Source organism: Poecilia formosa, unplaced genomic scaffold, assembly GCF_000485575.1.
Source record: "Poecilia formosa unplaced genomic scaffold, Poecilia_formosa-5.1.2 Scaffold211, whole genome shotgun sequence".
Taxonomy (NCBI): domain Eukaryota; kingdom Metazoa; phylum Chordata; class Actinopteri; order Cyprinodontiformes; family Poeciliidae; genus Poecilia; species Poecilia formosa.
In genome coordinates, this window is record NW_006800150.1 from 120,988 (window position 1) to 142,351 (window position 21,364).

Consider the following 21,364-nt stretch of genomic DNA (forward strand, 5'->3'; position numbering starts at 1 on the left):
ACCTGTCTAGCCGCAGCAAACAGGGAAATTAAAGATATTAAAGGCATAAAATGTAAGTCGATGGAACATAAACATTTGAATCAGTCTTTTTGCTGATGATGCATTACTTTCTCTCCAGGATTCACAAACATCTCTCCGTCTTGTAATCGCAATCGATAAATGTGGCAGGCTCCTTTATCAGCCTGATCGATTACGTTAACATTTTTAATGTAATGTTAATGTAATGAATCCAAAATTCATTACAAAGTTTAGCTTAGCACTTTAGCTAAGGCTAAAATACTAAACTGAAGGTCAACCGCATCAAAATGTTAACATTTGCTTGTTCTGTTGTTCTTGGGGATTTCTGTGGGAGATAAATCAACGAAGCAGAGCGCCTTCAGAAAATCCAAGCCAAGATCTTAGAAAAGCATTTATTTCTAAGTTTTAAAAAGCACAGACACACATTTGGCTCCAGGTTTTTAAAGATCCAGGTATTGGTCTATGTTCAGAGAAAAGTTTTTGGAGATTTTTCATTTAATATGGGGACTAAACGGGCTGCAGACATTGATAAATCTATATGTAAGAAATGAGACTGTAGATGTTTCCAAAACCTGGTGTTGCTGACTGATAGTTTATTAACTTGCAATAGCCTGCAGCCAGTTCTCATCACACAACAGGAGGGTGTTCTCCAAAGCCGTAATTTATTGGATGTATAGGAATAGTTTTCAGATGAGTAAGGTGACGCGAAGGAAGGAATAATCACTGCGTCGCGCAGAACACCGACTGATTCCTCAGAGTATTGTAGTTCAATCTGCAATATTCACACCCCGTCATTAATCAAACAGTGGCAACCGCTGGAAAAAGAAATGGTTTTAATAATGAAAAAAATGTTTCCTCCCACTTTACCATTAATTTAGTCTAACTGTGGGACTTGTGAGAGGTTACACAAGAGCTCTCCCGCTGGAGTGTCTGGAAGGAACTCAAAGATCTTGTTAGTTTCCTAAGAGTAGCTGTTTGAAACAGGAAAATGAAAAAGCACTTTGCTTCTTCCCGATCGCAAACCCTTTTTATTTCCTTTAAGCTATTACATGCCTGAGCAGTCTGGGGGCTTCGCTAAAAGAGGAGCTGGTGGTCCTGCTCATAAATCTCTGCACTGTTTAAGAGGACAAGGGAATAGTTAGTCTTGGAGGTATTATATAAACAGAGCTTTCTTTCCTCTTATCACAGATGTGCAGTGAGGCGCATGCAGGTCCAGGTCTGGCTGTTTGGTTCGTCACAGAAGGATGGGAATCAAGAAGTCAGTGTCGTCTTTAGTCTGACCAAATATCCTTGAAAATTGTCAAACCTGTAGTTTAGACGACTCAAAGATTGGTGTTCAGAGGAATGGCTGAATTTGATTTTTAAAAAAAAATTAAAAGCTCAACAAAGCAATCAACGGTTTGCAACATTGGGTTCCAATCACGGCCCCGGGGGTCTTGATGGGTTTCTTTAAATTGTGGCGGGAAGAGTGTGTTTGTTTGTCGTATATGTCTCTGTGTTGCCCTGTGATGGACCTGTCCAGGTTGGACGGTATGTCTCTTGACCGATATGGGCATCAGCTGAAACCAAATAGCTGAAATCTGCAAATACTCGAGATCTCCTCTTATAACTTCCTATTTCAACAGCTCAAATCCCAAGCATAGCTTATTTTGCATAAATACATACAGTGAAAACGACCTAAGCTGCAGTTCAACAGCTTTTGCAAACGCCATCCAATAGCGTGTCAAGCAGCTTTGCACCTGAATTGGTTTTGGGTTCTCTGTCACAAACCTTCATGACAGGCAGATCTGGTTAGACACAGAGCCAATCAGCTGGTAGGGAGGGAAACAACATCCAGATAACCAGGAAGTGTGAAACCACGAAGACATCTTTACGAGAACGTGTTAATCGTAAATCTCCAGCGTTGCTTAAGAATCTGGAATCTCCCTCCAGATGCCTTTGGTGTCCTCAGACCTCCAGAAGTCGAGGCTCCTGCCTGGTAATTTAGCTTTTTCTCACAGCTCCAGCATCAAAAGCTGCTTACATAAAGACAACAGGAGTTCTCTTTTTGGGGTGCGAGGCTTTCACCTTCAGAACAACGGTCCATGTCGACGTCACGCCTTAATCAACCGCCGCATGTCTCCCTGCTCCACAGCTTCAACGATCGTAGCAACCCTGATGCTGCCAGAACTGAGATTAAACCCTGTGAGTTCCTGAAAGCTTCTCTTCCCACTGAATCTCATCCGTCTGACGGTCTGGTGGTTACAGTAATCAGATTACTCATTTGTTAAAGATTCCTCACGGATGTTTAGAACGTTGCTGATGGGAAAGATGGTAATTAGACGAAGTCTGAAGGGTACACCTGAATGTGGGCTTCCTGCATTTGTGTTAATATTTTACCAACTGTAGTAGCTCAGAGGTCTGCGTTTCGTACTGTATTTGGTTTAAACGGACTGTTTCAGTGTTTGGTTATGCATGTTTTTCCCTCCTCCCGTCCATCACTGGGTTTCTGGGGAACGGTGTGAAGTTCGGTTTTCCAATAAAGTCAGCTTTTCTCTGTAAGTGGAGCCACGGCGAGACGGTGGGTTTGAGGCTGAATGGAGCTTTGTCGGGTCAAGTGGCGTTGACCTCTGTTGATTGCTGACGGCTTGCAGATCCCTGAGCAAACACTTTTATTCTGCATTTCAACAGAAAAGTGCGGAGTTTCCCCGCCAAACGCAGCACAGCCAAGGATTGATTCATACGCCAGGAAAGTTGAAATAGGAAGAAGAAAAAGAGAACGTGTTTCTACCACAAGCGGTTTATTCAGGTGTTGTTTTAATAGGAGTGAAAGAAACCATCACACACAAAAACATTGATTTTGAGATATAGATGTTTACATTCAACATAAACTGAGCAGTGAGTTCAATTAAATAAAAAACAAATCTGATGTGCAATAACATCAGGTGATTAGAGCTACAAAAACATTTTCTCAACTAAGACCGGGATTCACTTTAAAATAATGTTACTCAAGTAGAAGGAAAATAAAAGTAATGCTGCACTAAAACTGCAAACATTTTTTTCTGTTCAAACCATTGCTTGATTTGTTTTAATTAATGCTTTAGATTAAGAGAAATCCATCTTTATTTCCTACTTTTAGATCTTTTTTTTTTTAACTTCTCAAGAAAACGAATCCCAAAGAACAACGCTGCCACCACCGTGCTTCGCTCTGGACGCAGCGGCCTTTCGATGACGCACGAGTTTCTGTGCCAAACATGTTTTGTAACTGTGGCTGAAAAGTTCAAGGCTGTTTTTTTGTTTGTTTGTTTTTTTTATCAGACATGAACACAATCTCTCCCAAAGCCTTTAGGGAGATTTCAGCCAGGCTGGGATGTTTTCTTGGGCTTCGGGTGGGAAGACGTGGAGAACGCTGGAGATTGTAGTTATTTGCACAACACAACAACCAATACTTGGGAGAAGCTGTTCCAACTCTTTTTATTAGACAAACGTATTTCCTTTGGTTTTAGTCTCTACTCTTTTATTTGTCTGATACCTGGCTCGGTTTTGGGTTGGGTTGTTTTCCTTTAGATTAATGACCAATATTTTTTTATTTTGGGTTTAGTAAGATTAATTTATATCCTGCTAGATCCCATTGTGCTCATTTACACTTTAAGTGGTTGTTGCTATGCTGTAGAGGATTCATCTTATTCTCATGCCATCCAATCACCTCCACAGCAGCTAAAAGCCATCCAGTTCTTTACCTACTTGTCAGATCCTTCTTTTCTCCCCCTTCATGTCGTCTCCTACACCAAGGGTCCATCCTCCTTTGGAATAGTTATTGTTCCAGTCTGATGCTCTCTAGTAATTTTTATTTTTTCTTTGTTTTCTTTAGATCTTACTTCGATAAATCTTGGTTTTCGTTACCCTCTTGTTGTGCTGGATCTTGCACAAAAAAAAAAAAATCCCGATAAAATCCTGAACCCGACTCAAAGGGAATTCCTGTAAAACTACGCGCTGTTGTGAAAACCAGGGTTTTGCACAAGACATGAGCTACGTTAAATGTGGAATAAATATGAAGGGATTCCTCGCGGCCTCGTTGGTCACGTCACTGATGCCTGACATTCTTTGGCTCTTTTTGACTATCAAGGAAAGCCTGAACGCTGCGGCTCCTGATCCTGCTCCGTTCTTCTCTTTGGGCCGAGGGAATTTACTGATGTCTGAAGATGTGGACCGTAAACTTAATCGCCCCTAGAGGGATACATAAAGTTTTCTGACTGAAGAGGTATTTTCACTTCACATAAACAGCAGCTTGTGTTCATGGATGTGTGTAATTTTTAGTTGATTGATTTAGAAAAAAACCCAAAAACCCAGCAGCAACAATTACCTCAATAAAAGGTAAGAGAGACTGTCATCTTAAGGAAAAGAAGATTTTTTTTCTCCAGTTTCATCCTCCTTTATATATAGAGATATATTTATAGATTATCTCATAAACCCACATTTATTTCTATACTTCCCAAAGGACACATTTTCTGTGTCAGACGACGACATTTTCAGGTCAGACACGACGACCAGCTGAGAACTTATTACCTCTCAAAATGCACCAGCCATTCCTGGATTTCTAATAAATAACTATTAATCTTAATACAATCTTTGCTAATGCTATTTGGATTGCTGCCTCACCGGTGTGACACGGCCGTCTAAACCTTTTCTAGTTCTGCTGTTCCAGCTCTGGACTCGTTTGACTTGATGGGCTGGAGGTGAAAACCACGTCGTCTCATTCAGAGGCTGATGCTGCTGCACTGGAAGTCAAGCCTCTGGATGAGGGGCTGTCTGTGCCTGCAAAAGGTTGAAGATGAAAGATTGCTTTTGCAGAAATCTATGGAAGCACCTCCTGTGCATATTTGGTCCGTTTTGGTACAGCAGCCGTGGCATCTTGAGACTCTCCGTCAGCATCGAGGATCGTATAGTTCAAAATCTGAATGTCTGAAAACCTCTGTGTGCATTTTTGACTTTTGATTTGATTGCCGCAAAACAGGAATTAAATCACATCCTATATTTTTTGCAGTTGCATTGATCATATTTTTTTTCCAATAATACTGGAATGATTTCATAAATTGATCACGTGAGGCTGCAGTAGAGGTTAAAGAAAAAAAAAAAAAAACATAAGCAGCAGTCAGTTTCTATGACGGCAGGTGATAAAAAGGTCCTGGGACAAACTGAACGGATGAAGTCGTGTGTTACAAACAGCGTGATGAAAAGTTAAATGTACAGTTAATCAGGTAGAATATAAATGCCTCACAGGCTTTGCGGCATGTTATTTATCTCTCAGGCTCTGCAGCTTTTCTTTTTCTTTTTTTTTTTAAATATATTATTACTATCTCATGCACAGGAGCCTTGACCTGATAAACAGTGTGGGGGGAAAATCCAGCTTACTCTGCCAGCAGCTGCTCTGGAAAAAGAGCATTATCATTATCTGAATGCATGTAGAAATGTCTCTAAATAGATCCAAAAATATGTTTTACAGAAATAAAACCTGAGCCCTGGATTTTAAAGATGCCCAAACAGGAGAAATAAATTTAAAGAAGAAAAAAAAAAAGGTCTGTGATCCAAACGCAGTCGCTCATACAGAAAACTATTTTAATGCCTGGGTTTTACACAGTTCACTCACTCAGAGTAGCCATGCTGCTTCTGAGCTTTAATTATGTACGTTTTAATTATTTCACGCATGGAAATGAGGAACGATCTCTCCAAACATTAACAGGATTATTGAAAAGTTGTCAAAAACACCTAAACGTTTTTTGCTCCGACTGCTGCTTTTTTCCTTTCCAGTGTTGTTTGGCTTTACTTCTCCTTGTTTCTCTCGCTCTTTTGAAAATATTTCCCTGACATGAGCTAATCTTTTCAGACTCTCAACCCACTTCAGCGTAGAAGCTAAACTGGAAATTCTCCCGTTGTGTTTGGAGGAACCTGAATTCCTTCCTTTTCCTGGACATCCATCAGCGTTTAGCAATCCCTTTTAGACGGCTGCAGCTCTTAGTAAAGAATGTGGGTGCTGCAGATGCAGCCCGCCGTCCCGTTTACCGAGCGGTACTCGCTGCTGGCGATCGGAGAGCCGAGGCCTGGGTTTCCTCAGCAGGCTGCTGCTTCCCCGCCAGCGACGCGGCGATCTGTGGCGAGGCTGAGCGAAGAGGATGAGCTGTCCTGCTCACTCGCTGTGACGGATGGGAGTTCAGTTTGGGGCTCGTTCGGGATCTGAGTGGCAGAAGCACAAAAGGAATCAGAAAACACACAGTGCTCCTGTTTAGTTATTTCATTTGAGCGCACCATTAAGTTCTTATTTTGCACAGAAGGCATCAAAAAGCATCCACGTCCCTTAACTTCTTTTCCCCAATTTTGTCACCATAAATTTGAATGCGTTTAAATTTTTTATTTATTTATTTTTTTTTCCATCATGGAGCAACAAAAGGTTTAGTGCAAGAAACTAGTGATGCGTAGTTTTAAACATGGCTGAACAAGCAGAATCGCCATGTTTGATGGTTAGGCGTTCTGAACTAGACAGACGGTGATCAGCCGCTTCTAAAAATCAATCTAGAAAATCTTGATATATCACAATTTATTCATTTTTACTGAGGGGGTTTATTCCTTCCTATGTTTTTTTCCCTCCTTTTCTAAGGAAGGAATAACCCCCCCCCCTTAAAAAAGGAATAAGTTAACTGTGACATATCAAAGTTTTCTGGATTAGTTTTTAGTATCTAAGTATTTTTTAATTTGACTGACAGAAAAGCCGAGTGTCTTCAGTCAGAGGCTACTTCAAAATGCGTTGTAATACAGACTGCTTCAGGAGATCCTTCCTGCCCACAGTCATCACCATCTTGAGTAGCTCTTCGAAGAATCCAGAACTAAAGAAAACGTAACATTTTACAGGAATTTCATTTTTCGGTTTTCTGTCAGACTTGATAACTTTAACAACTTAAAAGAGCAACTTTTCCTCTCACACCAGTAAAACTCATGTAGAACCGCGTTTGTTACACCACTTTTATAAAAAAAAAGTGGTGTAACACTTTTCTTAGAAAAGTTTTGAAAAACTTTTTTATTATTATTTTAAATAATTATCTGTAATATTGGAAATTTGTTGTAATTTTTAAAGAACTACCCGTTTGTTTCTATTTTTAGGCTTTATTTTATTATTATTTAAAGATTTAAATTAAGTTACATATTTTTATTTCTTTTCTGTAGGATGGAAAATTACTTTTAAAAAATAAAATAAAAAAAATATAAGAAAATCATCTCTCACAACACATTACCATTACTTTTAGTGTCATTCCGTGTAGAAATTCAATGCAAATTTTGTAGAAGTATTCTGATAAAATGTTAAAGACTCATGTCTGTTATTTTACCAATTTTTTTTAGAAAAGAATATTAGCTCGTTCATTAAAATTTTTTTATCCATAGTTATTAATTAAGAGTCGTCGTTGAAGGTCAAATTTGTGGCCCCGGAGCCGCAGATTGCGGACCCCTGGCCCAGATGATGCTCCCAAAAAGCTCCCTACTTTCCAAACACCCCGTGTTAAAATTAAAGCTTATATCCCATAAATCCCATAGTTATTGCACACGCATAAACACGCTTTGATCAGCTGTAGCTCCTTTTTTTGTGTTCACAAGCGTCACACGATCGCTCATCCGAATAATGACTGGAGTCAGAAACTGTCAGAGAGCAGTCAGCAGTTCACTCCCAGACCTTTAACTAGCAACGGCAATAAATCAAGGCAGGACCTTCCCGCTGAACCACGTCAGAAGAAATGGATCGCAGCAGAACCCTAATTCCTCACCAGCCTCTGGATAAACACAGCGAGGGGGGAGTGGGGGCAGCAGAATGGACCGGGGTGAAGCTGAGCGATGAGGGACGGGGCAGGAATTCTCCCCGCTGGTCTTTAAAGAGTCCGCAGGGCTTTAAGGGGAGATTATTTTAGAGATGAATGATTGGTTTTTTACAAGTTAAAGCAGAAATGAAGTTCGGGGTTCCGCCGATGCGTGAACATAAAAGCGATCGGCTTTGTTGTTCTTCTGCAACGATACGTTAGAGCAAACCTGGGAGAGAGGAAGGGAGGCGATGTCAGACTTTTTTCACAATAAATAAATCTCACAGTGGGAACATACAGAAAAGGGGGTGGAGAGGAAGAGAAGTGATGTTTAAATCTCACTCACTTCATCTCTGTAAGCCCCCTCCATGAAGAAACGTCTCAAACTCGACTCTTAACCTCGAGATGCTGCGTGGTGGAGGATTTTCATACATGGGAGGCGAGAAATTATGAGGCTCTGCACGAAGAGGACGATGCGCTGATAAGTGAGGAGCTGCTGGGGGATCGGCTGCTGTATTAACTGCTACATTAAACATTTACTCTCCACGTCCTGAAAGCTGACATTACTTTCTCCTTACTGCCGAGTCTGAATGCAACACAGTAAAAGTGAAACGTCACTGGGGGGGGGAGTGATGTCAGATGTGAGAGTTAAACTTCTTGTGACCTTTAAAACTTTTTCCGCAATGTTTTATGTGCAAGTTTATTGTGTTTTAGTAGGTTAGCGGTCTGGACAGGGCTAACTCTCCGATATGTGATCACTAAAGGGAAACAAAATTGCAGCAATGACCGTGAAGCGATGCAACGAGTCTTTTACATCTCTCCGGAGAACTTTTGTCCTATTATTTACTGAATTGCTTTGGAAGTGGAAAACAAATTGGAGGATTTTCAAGGATAAAAGTAGCGTCACATCATCCCAAACTCTATTTTTTTTTTTTATCTGTTCAAATTTTAATGAATTTATGAGACAGTCAAGCTCAGATTCCAGCCTCTTTATCTCTACAAAGTTTCAAATCAGTGTAAATGAGTCAGACTGTGTTCATCTTCCACACACTGACACAACTCGTGCAGAAAGCCTCAACTGGCAAATGCTTCAGACACAAGTAAAGTTAAATTGGATGGTCAGCGTCTGACACCTAGTGGAGGAAACTGAATGAAGATGATCAGCCTGCTGCACCTGCGGTGGTTTCCAGACTGTGAGGCCCTGAAATAAGTTTTTTACACATTCAAAAGACAACTCACTGAAATGACGAAGAAGAACGCCAATTATGTCATGCACTATTCTTACGCATCAAAAATAGCACCACAAAGGCAACGTTTGTTCCAAGTGCTTCACAGAAAAATGTAACAATTTTAAAAACAGAGGTTAAAAACACACCATAAAACACCGAGACTGGTACCAGACTGCTGGTACCGTTCTGATGGGACTAGTGTTTCAACGTATAGTAGAAAACCTTCGCACAGCCCCACATCAAATATGTAAAAAATATATTTTTTGTGAAAGTTGCATACTGCAGCCGAAACACTGTAAGGACGTGTAACATTCAGTCTGACTAGTTTCTAAATGTAACTATTTAATTATTTTTAACATGCTTTATGCGCATTGAAGCTGTTGTTCAGCTAACTGCAAACTGTTAAACCAAATATAAATAGTTATTTAGTAAGTTCATAAAAGGGGCCGACAGCAACACGCAGTACATCCAACACTCCTCTGTTTATGTGAATAGAGAAGGCTCTACAAGACACTTTAATGAGCTGTAAAAAATAAAACGTTTGAAATCCAAAGTGCTTGATGAAGGCCATCGTTGTTTGCAGAAAGCTGGAAGTGTGAACCATTTGTCAGTCTGCAGTCACTCAGCTTCTTCTCAGTGATTTCAAAGGGGTCAAACTAACGCCATGCAGAGAGGATTTGAACCTTGTTGCTGCAGCGCAGCAGCGCTGACAGCTGCAGCAAAGAGCTGCTTGTCCATCACGCTTTCACACTCCATACGGTCTAGAGGAAGTACAACGTACTCAGTGGTAATGTGAGTCATTAGTGTTACATTAAAAAAAGGCCTGTTGTTCTTTACTGGAGCTTGGAAAAACCGAAGTACAGTTTAAAATGTCAACTTTGGTTCCAACAGTGCCACCCAGTGGATAAGACACGTAAATACCTGCAGGAGATAAAAAAAAAGTTCTTGTTCTGGATCTGAGAACTTTAAAAAATTAAACATCTGAAGAACGTATGATTTACACATTTACAAATAAAAATCATTAGAACAATAAAGAAAAGTGGTAATTATTATTATTATTATTTTTTTTTTTTAGCAAAGTACATTTTAATTTCTGTTAAACAAAAAAACATAAATGGCCTTTAAATTCTAGGAATCTGATACATAGTTGATTTTTTTCTCAAACCGTCTTGTCTTCGTCGTTGTTTTTGAAATAATTATCGATTGGAGTAGTGTGTGTGTTTTCAAACTGACATATTGGTATATAAAATGTTAGAAATGATAGAGGTTCTACTTTCTTTAAGCCTAAATTTTGATAACTATTTCCTGTTTTCTTCTCTTGTATCTCTGTCCTTTTTAAAGTGACTCGAGATGATTTTTCGTAAGCACACAGACTTCATACCTAAGACGCTTTCCTGGTTCATTTTGTGTGGCAGCTTCTAAAACAACACAATAAAATCAGTTTAATTAGGCACTTTGGTATATTACATAATGTCTATCCTGGTTCATCGTGACCTGAAGCGGAAAGGAAAAAAAATAAATAAAAGATTGTCTTTGTTCTCTTATTGCTCGCTTGTTTTGGACTTTTTGGAGCTATTGAGTTTATTTCCAGAGAGTTTGTGAAATTCTGCTGTCAGTTTAAAACAATTCACCGAGCCGCTCTCTTCGAAAAAACACACAAGAACGAGGTAAACATCAAGAAGAATAAAAAAAAGAAGTGGGAAATGCAGTTCAGTACCATGAGTTAGGGAGCAAAATCAGATACTCTGGTTAGATATGAAAACAATATTTTAAAACAGGTTGATGGTAGAATAAATAAATACAGCTTTGTGACTGAGGTATAAAAATTTAAAGTTAACTTTGGCTTTGAGTCACTTTTAATGCGTTACAACTCCGGGCAACTTGAATGCACAAGCCGCACAAACTTTGTGTTTACTGTTTGCAGCATGACTTTTTTTGTTTTGGTGGATGGAAGCTTGCAAACCCACTGGTTCTAGGTCACCACTCAAATCCCATTACAGTGTAACAAGCATGGCATCTCCCTCCCCTCGCTGTGCCCCCAGAAAGCTGCGCAGAATAATGAGCAGTAAACAGGCCGGGCCAGCGGACAGGCAGCAAAGAGGGTGTCCAACTGGAACTGACAAAAGATGGGAGGGTGTCGCCATGGCAGCGGCCGAACCGTTTGAGTCACATGGTCGGGGAGCTCTCTTGAATCTGGCGAGGGGAGGCTCGGAGGAGTCTTTCTTCCCAGCTTTGGACGCCGATGGCAGCAAAATGAGCCAAGCCCCGATGGCGGAGAGACTCCATCTGAACAGGACGACAGGTTTCGAACCGCAGGACGGGGAGGCGGACACGCCCGTGTTTGGTGGGTAGAGCAACGTAGAAATGATTTCAAACAGAGGAGTTTCTGTGAGATGTCAGTTTGTTTTTCTGTGGCACCCCAGAGGTCAGAGTGTTCGACATCGTCCTCATCGGCCTGGCCTCGCTCGTTCTCGCCGTCACCGGCCTGTACTGCGTCAGCGTCTGCTACAGCCGCAGCAGGTCAGCGCAAAGTCTCCTTCACACCTTTAAGATGTCAAAGGTCGGCGTTGGGATGACACGCTGATGTACCTGGAGCTCCGTCTCACTGATTTAAACGCTTGACGCTCAATCTTTGGCGTTTTCTCGATACGCAGGTTGTTCTGTTAAACACGGCACTCGTTTTAAGTTGTCTGACTGCAAGAATGAACTTTTGCAATCAGGAAGAGGATTAACCAATTCATTAGATAGTAGCTGAAAGTCGTAAGTGATTCTAAGATGCAAAGTTTGGCCTATGTTGAAAGCAAAAAAAAAAACAAAAAAAAGTCTAATCTTTATCCAAATTTCATTTTACAAAAGCGGGACAATCACATTAACTTCTTCATAAATTTTTTAAATGAGTTTAAGGGAATTTTATTGCCTGTCCAGAACCTAATAAAATGTTTTTCTTTTTTATCACCTATATGATTCAGATCATCAAATACATTTTATAGACAAAGACAAATTTACTAAAGGAAAAATAAAAGAATCACTTTTTAAATGATTTTATTTATTAAGGGGAAGAAGCTTTCCAAACCAGCCTGGTCCAATGTGGAAAAGTGATGCTCCATTAACCGTATTAACTGGTTGTGCCAACCTTTGGTGGCAATAAGGGGCAATAAGTCATTTACGTTGCTGTGTGGAGGGATTTTGACGTGTTCTGTATAGCAAAATTAGTTTTTATTCTGCCAAATTGGAAACAACCTGCTTCAGGTCATGGAACGGAGTCTGAATCAGATTTAAGTCCCTTAGGCGATGAGAAAACTTTCATTTTTGTTTTGTTGATCCATTGAGAAGTTGACCGATTACGATTGTTCTGCTACGTGACTCCTGTAAGGTGAACCACAAGTTTACAAACTGAAGAGGTCAGAAATCAGACGTCATGAAGGAGCAAAGCAGTCCTCAGCCCTTTCGCTTGATGTTCTCTTTCTAAATCGCAGTGGTGGTTTTATGGTACAGCCATCTTCCAAAACAGTTTCACTTTTGTCTGGACGGTCCACAGAAGATTTCCCCACAGGTATCAGCTATCTAATGATTTTAACATGTCATGTCTGTCATGCTGTGGTTTTCTGTTTGAAACTCTCCAATGGATGCTATTTACCTCGAGTCGCTTTCTTATTGTTGACAAATGAACACTAACTTTAACTGTGGCAATGAGGCCTGCAGCAAATAGCAAACACCTGGTGGAGCCGTCTGCTGAGCTAGTGGAAGCTAATTCTCAGTGCAATGCTGGTGGAAATGTTGATAAAGGCTAAATGGAGAAATGTTGTGGTGGTGAGGAGTAGAGGAAGAGTGTCGGCAAGAGCAGGAGCTTCTTAAAGAGACAGGCTCAGTTTCAAGACGTTAAACTGACTGCTACACTCAGTGCCTGGAAATTATATAACCCTGCCCCTTTAAGATTGGGAAGTGTTAAGATGCCTCCTGAAATCTAATTCAGGACTCAGGCAGGTTCTATGTGACTGTGCATTAATTACAGGTAATTCATGGTTTAAGAAGAGGAAATAACTTTTTTTTTTTAAATAAAGGATAGCTTCCTCTCCAATAAAGGAATCCTCATTTAAAAACTGAAGCTTGTATTTACTCGGCTCACCGTTGTATCGTATTAAAATCTGGCTGTGACAAAAAAAAAGAAGCAAAAAACTGAGAAAAAAAATGAAGCAGGACAAATTATTTTTCACAGTGAGTTTATGAATACGAAGGGAGCTGTGTTGTAAATTTAAATGTAAAATTTCCCCTCAGGCAATCAAAGAGAGCCCTTATTTACGAGAGCGCCGTGACTCGAGGCGAGCCGGAAAACCCGGTGGCAGTCAAAGCTGTGAAGCGGTCGACCAGCTTCGTCAACCCTCTGGCGTTCTTCAGGAGGCCCGAGGCTGCAAAGGACAACTCCAGGGTCTACTTCATCTACAGCAACCCTCTGCCCGTGGGACTGAACGAGGACGAGGAGGAGGAACACAAAAAAGCCACCAGCACCACCACCAGCGGCAGACCGCAGCAGCAGACTTTGCTGACAATGCCGCCGTCGTTACGGGAGTACGCCAGCGACCCGAGCAGCGGATTCATCCTGGACCCTCCCATATTTTACATGCAGCTTTAAACAATTAGGAGAAAAGCATTGGCTATGAGGTTAATCTCGTCTGTAGCTGTGTCCACTGTCCACTATCAGAACCTTGTAGGTTAAAGGATTTATCTTCCGTTTCATTAACGCAGAGTAAAAACGCGTTAATGCGAAAAGTTTTAACTTTATGGTAACCCGGACTCAAAATAGTAGACATGGCCGTACAATTCTTATATTTAAAACAGGGGGGGAAATCCCACAACATATCTCCATAAGGACAAATGTGTTATTAACTTAGCTTTTCCTTTTTCCTTTTAGAAAAGAACATTGACATGGATAATTGTGGTACAATAAACATGTTTTCCTATCGTTTCCTTTTTGCTTCGCAGCCCAGTGTTTTGCCATGTTAATTTGGACTGATTAAAAGTTAGTTATTTTAGATTCATTGATTTAAAAATACCTTGTTATAGTACCTAAATACAACTCATTTGTAAACACTAATAAAACAATTATTGTAACATTTATTATGTTGTTGTTATAAAAACACCGACACCCTGGGTCTGTCAGTGACCAACATGATGCACAGTCTGGAGGAGGAGAGGTGGAATCACATGACTGGCTGTGACCCTTCATCAGGTTTAGCTTGATTGGTTATAATAGCCAAAAAAGATTTGATTTTTAATACAGAAGCATTACGTCACAATCATGGGAAAGTCTGCTGACTGCACAGCTGTCCAGCAGGCAGATACTGACACGCTCCACAGGAGAGTAAAACACAAGAAGCTCCAGTTTCACAAACAGCTGCATTTCAGCATTCGTGGAAAGTTGAGTGAAAGGAAAAAGTGGGAGAGAAATTAGCCAAAAAAAAAAAAAAAAAAAGCAAAAGGTTCTCAAGAGCTTGGAGGGAGATTCAAAAGACATGAACGTTGCTGGAGTCAGGAATTCAATAGTTAAACATATCCAGGACATTAGCTTCTGAACTTCCTGCCAGAAGTTTCTTAGCTGCACTAAGTGGTACAAAATCCTCATTTCAGATGAAAGGAGCTGTTGCATTTTATTTGGAAATAAAGGTCAAGTGGAGGAGGAAGGGAGAGGTGCGTTTCCGGTCAGTGATGGTTTAGGAAGCCATGCCATCGGTCAGCGTTGCTCCACTGCGTTTCCTCAAATTTAGAAACTAAAACTAAGCTAATAAGTTCAAAACAAAACAACTTGCAAACACCTTTGACAACAGAGTCGATTTTGCACATTGTACCTTTAATGGAAAGGATTGGCGCAATCTTCAAAAACATCACCGTCACATTTTCCGAGACATAAAATAGAAAAAGAATCTGAAGCGACTATTAACAGGTTTTAATAAAACTGGTGGCGTTGTTTAAAAAAGGCAAGCAGAGCGTGGATCACAGACAAGAGGGGAGAAGAAGTGAAATGGTTATCGCAGAGCAGCCCCTGAGCGGCCAGAGGCAGAGAGGACGTGGAGTCCTCAGACGACGGGCTGCGTCTCCCTGACCAGCCACTGCAGAGCCTCCATCTTGCCCTGCCGCTCCAGCTCCGCACCAATCACCTCCCTGCACCTCCGGTGGTACCCGTTCACCCAGTCCTTCTGTGGGGACAGAAGGGAGGAGAAGCCATGAGGACATCGGCTGCGTTTCCATCACTAAACGTGCGCAAAACTTTGTCTACATTCCGCTAATGCCGAAAAGACACAATTTCACAATTGCGGTGTTTCCATTAAGTAGGAAACGTAATAAAAAATACAAAAAAATCACACTGGAATAAGTTGTTCACGCTATAAGACATTAAAAAAAACATGGCGGAACATGATCTTCCGACTACTTCCTGTCGGTTCTACTTAGTGGTTTTTGCTGGTGGCAACATGCTGCTGTTCATGTGGCGCGAAAAAAAGTGTTTCCTGTGCAGTTTTGTGAAATAAACTAATTTCGACATGCTCAAAAACTAAAATCACCTGATCTCACCGGCAAAACGTTTCATAGGAAATCTAGAATTTTTCTGTCAAAATTTGTGCGTTTCCTTTAAGCAAATTTATTTTGGAAATGTCAAATCGTGGAGTTATACGGTCGACGGAAACCACAGATACCGACAGCAAAACAATGTTGAGGAAAACGGAACGGAAACGTGTTCGAAGCGTTTATGTTTCATTTAATCGTGCATCACAAACATCATCGTAAATGATTGTCAAAATCAAGAGCTGGATTTACAAGTTTAAATTTGCTGTGAATTTTTCTGCTTGGAGTCACGTCAGATTACAGTAAACTCAATGCGTCTAATATACGACGCTGACAGTTTTCTAAAATTGACGTATTCAGTGTGAATGTCTCTCACCTCCTTCTGGGTGAGCAGCTCCGTGTTCATCATCTTCACCTGGATAGGAACCAAAGTCAGAGGCTCAAACGTCAAACTCCCCCTGTTCCTGTAGTTGTACTTGAACCACAGGTGGAAGAAAAACAGAAAAGAAGGCAGAAATTACACCACATGATGATTGGAGGTGGTGTTTTATTGCTTTTTGAGATGGTATTTATGTTTTTACTTTGGGTTTAGCAGGAACAACGAGGACCACGTTTTCAATACGAATCCCAAACGATCCGTCTTCATAGTATCCAGGCTCTAGAAAAACGACACATAAACAAGGGAAGGATAATGTCGTGTTTAGAGAACGTCGAAAAATATCTCAAATATCAACTGATGCAGATCAGGCGGCTAAGATGTGATGTAAACCCACCGTGATTTAGATTTTTAAACAAGTGGGCATTCAAGAGTGTCATCATCAACTAAAAAAAAAAAATCTCCAAAAATATTACAGCTTAAATGTTAAACTCTGATTATGACAAGTTAAAGTAGAAATTATAGAAAAAAATCTGATTTTTTTTCTTTTTTTTAATTTGTTTGATATTCAGTTTTCATTTTTTCCAAAACTTATCTAAGACTGAAAAATTAGTAATAAAACGCCAAAATGCTAAACATTTCCAAAGACCCCGAATGTAGTAACTCAAAGCCTCAGAGTTGAAAAATTAGAAATCTGTCATTTCTGTCCGCCGCCTCTCTGAGTTTGGTTAATCCCCCCCGGCTCTCATCCCGTGTCGTACCATCGCTGACGATCATTCCGGCCTCCAGAGGTTCGTCGGCGAAAGTTTTGTAACTGATGCCGCAGGGCCCCTCGTGGACGTTGAGGAAGCAGCCCACGCCGTGACCCGTTCCGTGAAGGTAGTCCAGTCCCGACTCCCACAGGGTGGCTCGGGCAAACGAGTCCAGCAGGTGGCCTGGACACACGGACACAGTTAGCCACAGAGAAAAAGCTGTAAAGTACATATTTCCTAAATTTTTTTTTTACAAACAAATTGCCGTGGTGTGAACCCTTGGAAGCGGTTCTTATGTTGTGGGCGGCTCTCTGGGTCTGACCTGCAGCTTCCAGCTCAGATTTAAATTACAGAGCTGCTGTAATATTGTTAAAGAAGTTATCTTAAATCTGAAGATTCCTAGTTTAAAATCCAAAGTACATGCAGCGCCTATAAAACATATTCACCTGTTTAGATGTTGTATCATTCTAGTGCTTTTATAATAAACAAAATTTGACTTTTCTGGCAAAAAACGTTACAAAAATAAAATTCAATATCAAAGTGAACGTTGTACAATATGAGGTCAAGTGAAGCTTTTGCAGAATTTCATCTTAATTTTGCAAAAGTCAACCTTCACCAGTCCTCAGTAATATGCCAGTTTACTGATGACTTGTAGTTAAAAAGAAGAAGAAAATACCAGATACATTTCCATAAAGTATCAGAGAGTTCAAAATGAGTGACTTCATTCATCAGACCTCATGACTTTCTGCTCAACAATCTCTCCTAGAGAAGCAGAGCTCACCTTTAGTTCCATTGGGGAAAATGGCAGCGCTGACAGCTATGTGTCCCTTCAGCACGTAAGTAAAGCATTCCTGTGGTGGAATAAAATGCAAAGTTGTCCACATTTACAACAGACTGGGTCGTTAGAACCATTAAACCCATTTTCACAACAATAAAGCGGTTCACCTTCTCGAAAGCAGAAGGCGTCCCGAAATGCACGGTGCGGGTGACGTCTGTGGTTCCATCGCTGCCAAACGCACAACACAAATTATCTTGTTCGTTCATTTCAGTAGATATTAGCATGTCATAAAACTACTGATATGCAACAGCAACATATTTACATGTACTGAGCTCCAGAGTCGATCAGATAAACTTCATTCACAGTAAGCGTTCTGTTGGTTTCAGGAAGGGGTCTGCAAGAAGGGAATGTGGGTTAGCTGGGTCAAAGGTCAAAATTATTCCACTGATATGTTTTGTTTGTTTGTTTGGTCTCCTTACTGACCGGTAATGTATGATGGCTCCATTCGGACCCACGCTGGAGATGGTGGGGAAGCTGAGGCCAACAAAGTCTTTCTGCTGACTGGAAAGAAAAACGGAAAGAAATTCATTCACTGCACACACTGCTTTAAAATCTCTAAGCTTTAGGAAGCTGAACCACACCAAAAAAATCTAAATTTTAAACCACTGTCAGCGAATTATGCTGAAATAAATATGCAAATTATATATAAAAAAAAAATGCAAAGTTTTATGAAAATATGTTATTTTTACACTTCCAGTGGACATGTTTTTTATTCAAAAGTCCAGTAGAGGGCGATATTGCTCATGATCGGTGAATTTAACAAGTATTCACACAACATCTTTTAAAGGCAGAAATCAGAGTTCCTATACATTTTTTAATGTCAAACCTTCACACTTTTCCAGAAACAAATGTACCAAAGTAGTCTGTCATCAACATAAAAATCTTAAATTCTGAATACAAATGTTTACTAACCCTAACCCACTTTATCCTGAAGATGGCAGATACAATATCTGCCTTATATCTGTCAAATAAGGCAGATATTACTACAGCCATAAGCTTTTGCTAGAAAGCTGTAGTAAAGAAAGAAGGAAAGAGAGAAGGATGAAGAAGTGAAAGGAAGCATGAGTATTTTAGACAGCTGGGCAGAATTCTCAAATATATATTTTTCTTTCCTTTTATAGCACTTATTCAGACCTAGAACATTTCAGGTTTCTGTAGAATTAAAGGTGACACAAAGTGAACCGAATTGACGTCACAAACTGGACACGGAAAACTGAAAATCACCTGCGGAGTTCCTCGGCCTTATCGGCTGCAGAGATCTCAGTCACGTTGCCGTTGGGGATCTAGGAAACAGCCGCCGAAGCGACGGCAAGTGGAGTGAAAAAACAACACTGGCACACTTATAGGTTTGAGTGGAACTAAGTGATGTAAAGGCATCTACTTGAACAAAGTGTTCCCAGTTTCAAAGAACCAAAAGACCCAATCTTGATCCAGGCTTGACCCTTGCCTGTGAGTCTCCAGTTATGTCAAACTTTTTTACTGACAGATTGGTTTTGTGAAAAAGAATACCTCCTTTTCCAACCAAGCAAAGAGTTCACAAAGAGCAACAGCATCCTTGATCTGTTGGGAGAAATAAAAACAAAATAATAATTTAAAAAAAACATCTGACTTTTTAAACAGAACTGAATTAAAGAGGAAATCAATGTCTTTAATTTTATGTAAATTACATATTTATAAGGTTCAAAATCTCTTACATGGGCCATTTTCATGCCTTTGATCTCGGTGGCGTTCTTTACGGCTTTGGAGAGGCAGAGCGGAGTGTAGGGAATCGGAGTCCTGTGAGCCTAAATGACAAGAGACATTATTAAGAGGCAACACAAATCACAGTCTTTGAATATTTTTTTTTCCCTTTTTGTTTTATTTAATTTACCCAACAAGTAAAAAAAAAAGACAATACACCTTCTACCAGTCCTAGTGTTTTAATATATATATCAACTGATGTTTATTTGTGAAATGACAAAAGAAAAATGCTTTGATACACACCTTAATGTAAATGAAGCAAAAATGTATTAAACACAGAAATAAATCACACACAATTCATAAAAAAATCCTAAGTATCTCAGGATTTATTTAATTCTAATAATTACAATACAAATTGTTCTAATTTAATGATTGCGCAGCAAACTAAGCTCAAGTTCAGAACTATTTTTGTGCATATTCTTTCAAGTATGCTAGTTCAATTATCAGCAAATCAACAAGTGAGCCTTTTTTGTGCAGACTGCTAGAGGAACGGGATAACTGCTGAACATCTAAAAATAACTTCAAAACTGATATCCTGGAGATGCAAGTGGGTGTTTTCCCTATAACGTCTTTGAAACCTGCGACACAAATCACCATCGACCTGAAACAGCTGCTATGAGGACGTAAACAAACAGCTTCTCTTGCTTACCAAGAACTGAGTTCAACTTCCCTTTCTGACCTTGTCCTGAACAAAGCGACCAGTCTTCCCTCACCTTTGGGACGACCTGCGTAAGAGCGCAGCTGGCCTTGTCACAGATCCACACTTTGTCTTTGGGGCCGAGCGCAGCGCAGATCGCCTGGAGCTCGGTGTAGACGGACTCGTATGGGAAGGTGTGGACGCTCAGCTCGGGCCGGCTGGGGGAGTCCAGCTGCAGGTGGTCCCGCACCACCGGATCAGACAGCCGCTTCAGGTCCACGAAAAGCCTAAAAGCAAGGATGGATGTGAGGGGGAAGGATTCATTCATAAAGAAGATACATAAAATACTGACACACTGCTTTAATTTTAAAGATAGGTTCTACTTTATACATTTACATATACAGTATAACAATAATGCATAAATGCTAAGAAAATATCTAGATACTTGTGCAAAAAGTGACTGAAAACGTGTTTACCCGTTATGTATTTATTCTATTTCTGTGTTTCTGTGATATTTAAATGTTTTAATGTAATTACAAAACTGAGGCGGTTGAGGCCTGAAGTCTAAAAAGCCATAGAAAAGATTTTGAAACCCTTTCCAGACTCCTAGATGTTAATTAGTTTAGAGTGGATATTAATGTGATGTAATTTTTGACAGCTTTTTAGCTACCATATTTTCTGGACTATAAGGCGCACCTAAAAACCTTCAATTTCCTCAAAAGCCGACAGTGCGCCTTATAATCCGGTGGCTCAATATTGGTGCAATATGGACCAATATTGAACCACAACAAGTCTAGCACCTACGGTAAGCAGCCGCCAACTTCATTTTTGCCCGTAGAAGAAGAAGCGCGCAGTGCATACTGGGATAGTTGTCAGAACGCTGGTTTAATAAAGTTTGACTGACCTATCTACCTACCGACCGTCTAGAATCAGGTCGTCTGCAGGTCATTTAGCACCACGTTCTCCACCAACATGCTGTGCGCGAACGGAGAAGGGTGACCATCGTCTGACCACGCCCCGGCCCAGTCGCGGAAGGTTCTCCTCGTCAACCGGAGTCGGATTGTTTTGTTGATATTCACTTTAGTGCAGCTCCATCTAGTGGAAGCATAACATAACTCCAGCCTCTACTGTAGCATCTATTCTATGCGTCTTATAATGCGGTGCGCCTTATATGTGAAAAAAGTTTTAAAATAGGCCATTCATTGAAGGTGCGCCTTATAATCCGGTGCGCCTTATATTGCGGAAAATACGGTACATGCAGCGCCTATAAAACATATTCACCTGTTTAGATGTTGTATCATTCTAGTGCTTTTATAAGAAACAAAATTTGACTTTTCTGGCAAAAAACGTTACAAAAATAAAATTCAATATCAAAGTGAACGTTGTACAATATGAGGTCAAG

The 21,364-nt window shown here is 40.3% G+C and overlaps 2 protein-coding genes across 3 annotated transcripts in view; one reads left to right on the forward strand and one right to left on the reverse strand.

The window, feature by feature from the left end:
• The first annotated feature begins 11,191 nt into the window (after nt 1-11,191).
• On the forward strand, nt 11,192-13,901 carry LOC107838096 (uncharacterized). The gene is made up of 3 exons (XM_016679442.1): nt 11,192-11,408; nt 11,488-11,584; nt 13,340-13,901. The coding sequence occupies exons 1-3, from the start codon at nt 11,207-11,209 to the stop codon at nt 13,692-13,694; spliced, it is 654 nt and encodes a 217-aa protein (XP_016534928.1). The 5' UTR covers nt 11,192-11,206; the 3' UTR covers nt 13,695-13,901.
• A 986-nt stretch (nt 13,902-14,887) lies between these two features.
• xpnpep1 (X-prolyl aminopeptidase (aminopeptidase P) 1, soluble) overlaps nt 14,888-21,364 on the reverse strand; it is a 17,476-nt gene continuing 10,999 nt past the window's right edge. For both annotated transcript variants that reach the window (XM_007567604.2, XM_007567603.2), the window contains exons 9-20: nt 20,039-20,249; nt 19,280-19,369; nt 19,095-19,145; nt 18,810-18,868; nt 18,009-18,086; nt 17,848-17,919; nt 17,693-17,753; nt 17,529-17,598; nt 16,757-16,930; nt 16,201-16,277; nt 15,996-16,094; nt 14,888-15,255 (exon numbers count right to left, since the gene is read on the reverse strand). In XM_007567604.2, the coding sequence (XP_007567666.1) occupies nt 15,136-15,255; nt 15,996-16,094; nt 16,201-16,277; nt 16,757-16,930; nt 17,529-17,598; nt 17,693-17,753; nt 17,848-17,919; nt 18,009-18,086; nt 18,810-18,868; nt 19,095-19,145; nt 19,280-19,369; nt 20,039-20,249 (1,162 nt within the window). In that variant the 3' untranslated portion in view covers nt 14,888-15,135. The remainder of the gene's footprint in view (nt 15,256-15,995; nt 16,095-16,200; nt 16,278-16,756; nt 16,931-17,528; nt 17,599-17,692; nt 17,754-17,847; nt 17,920-18,008; nt 18,087-18,809; nt 18,869-19,094; nt 19,146-19,279; nt 19,370-20,038; nt 20,250-21,364) is intronic.

Bases quoted from the DNA above. Each gene is read 5' to 3' on its own strand.
- LOC107838096 (XM_016679442.1), top strand. From the start codon at position 11,207: ATGGCAGCGGCCGAACCGTTTGAGTCACATGGTCGGGGAGCTCTCTTG. The intron at 11,409-11,487 runs GTGGGTAGAGCA...GTGGCACCCCAG, and splicing joins GGCGGACACGCCCGTGTTTG to AGGTCAGAGTGTTCGACATC. The intron at 11,585-13,339 runs GTCAGCGCAAAG...ATTTCCCCTCAG, and splicing joins GTCTGCTACAGCCGCAGCAG to GCAATCAAAGAGAGCCCTTA.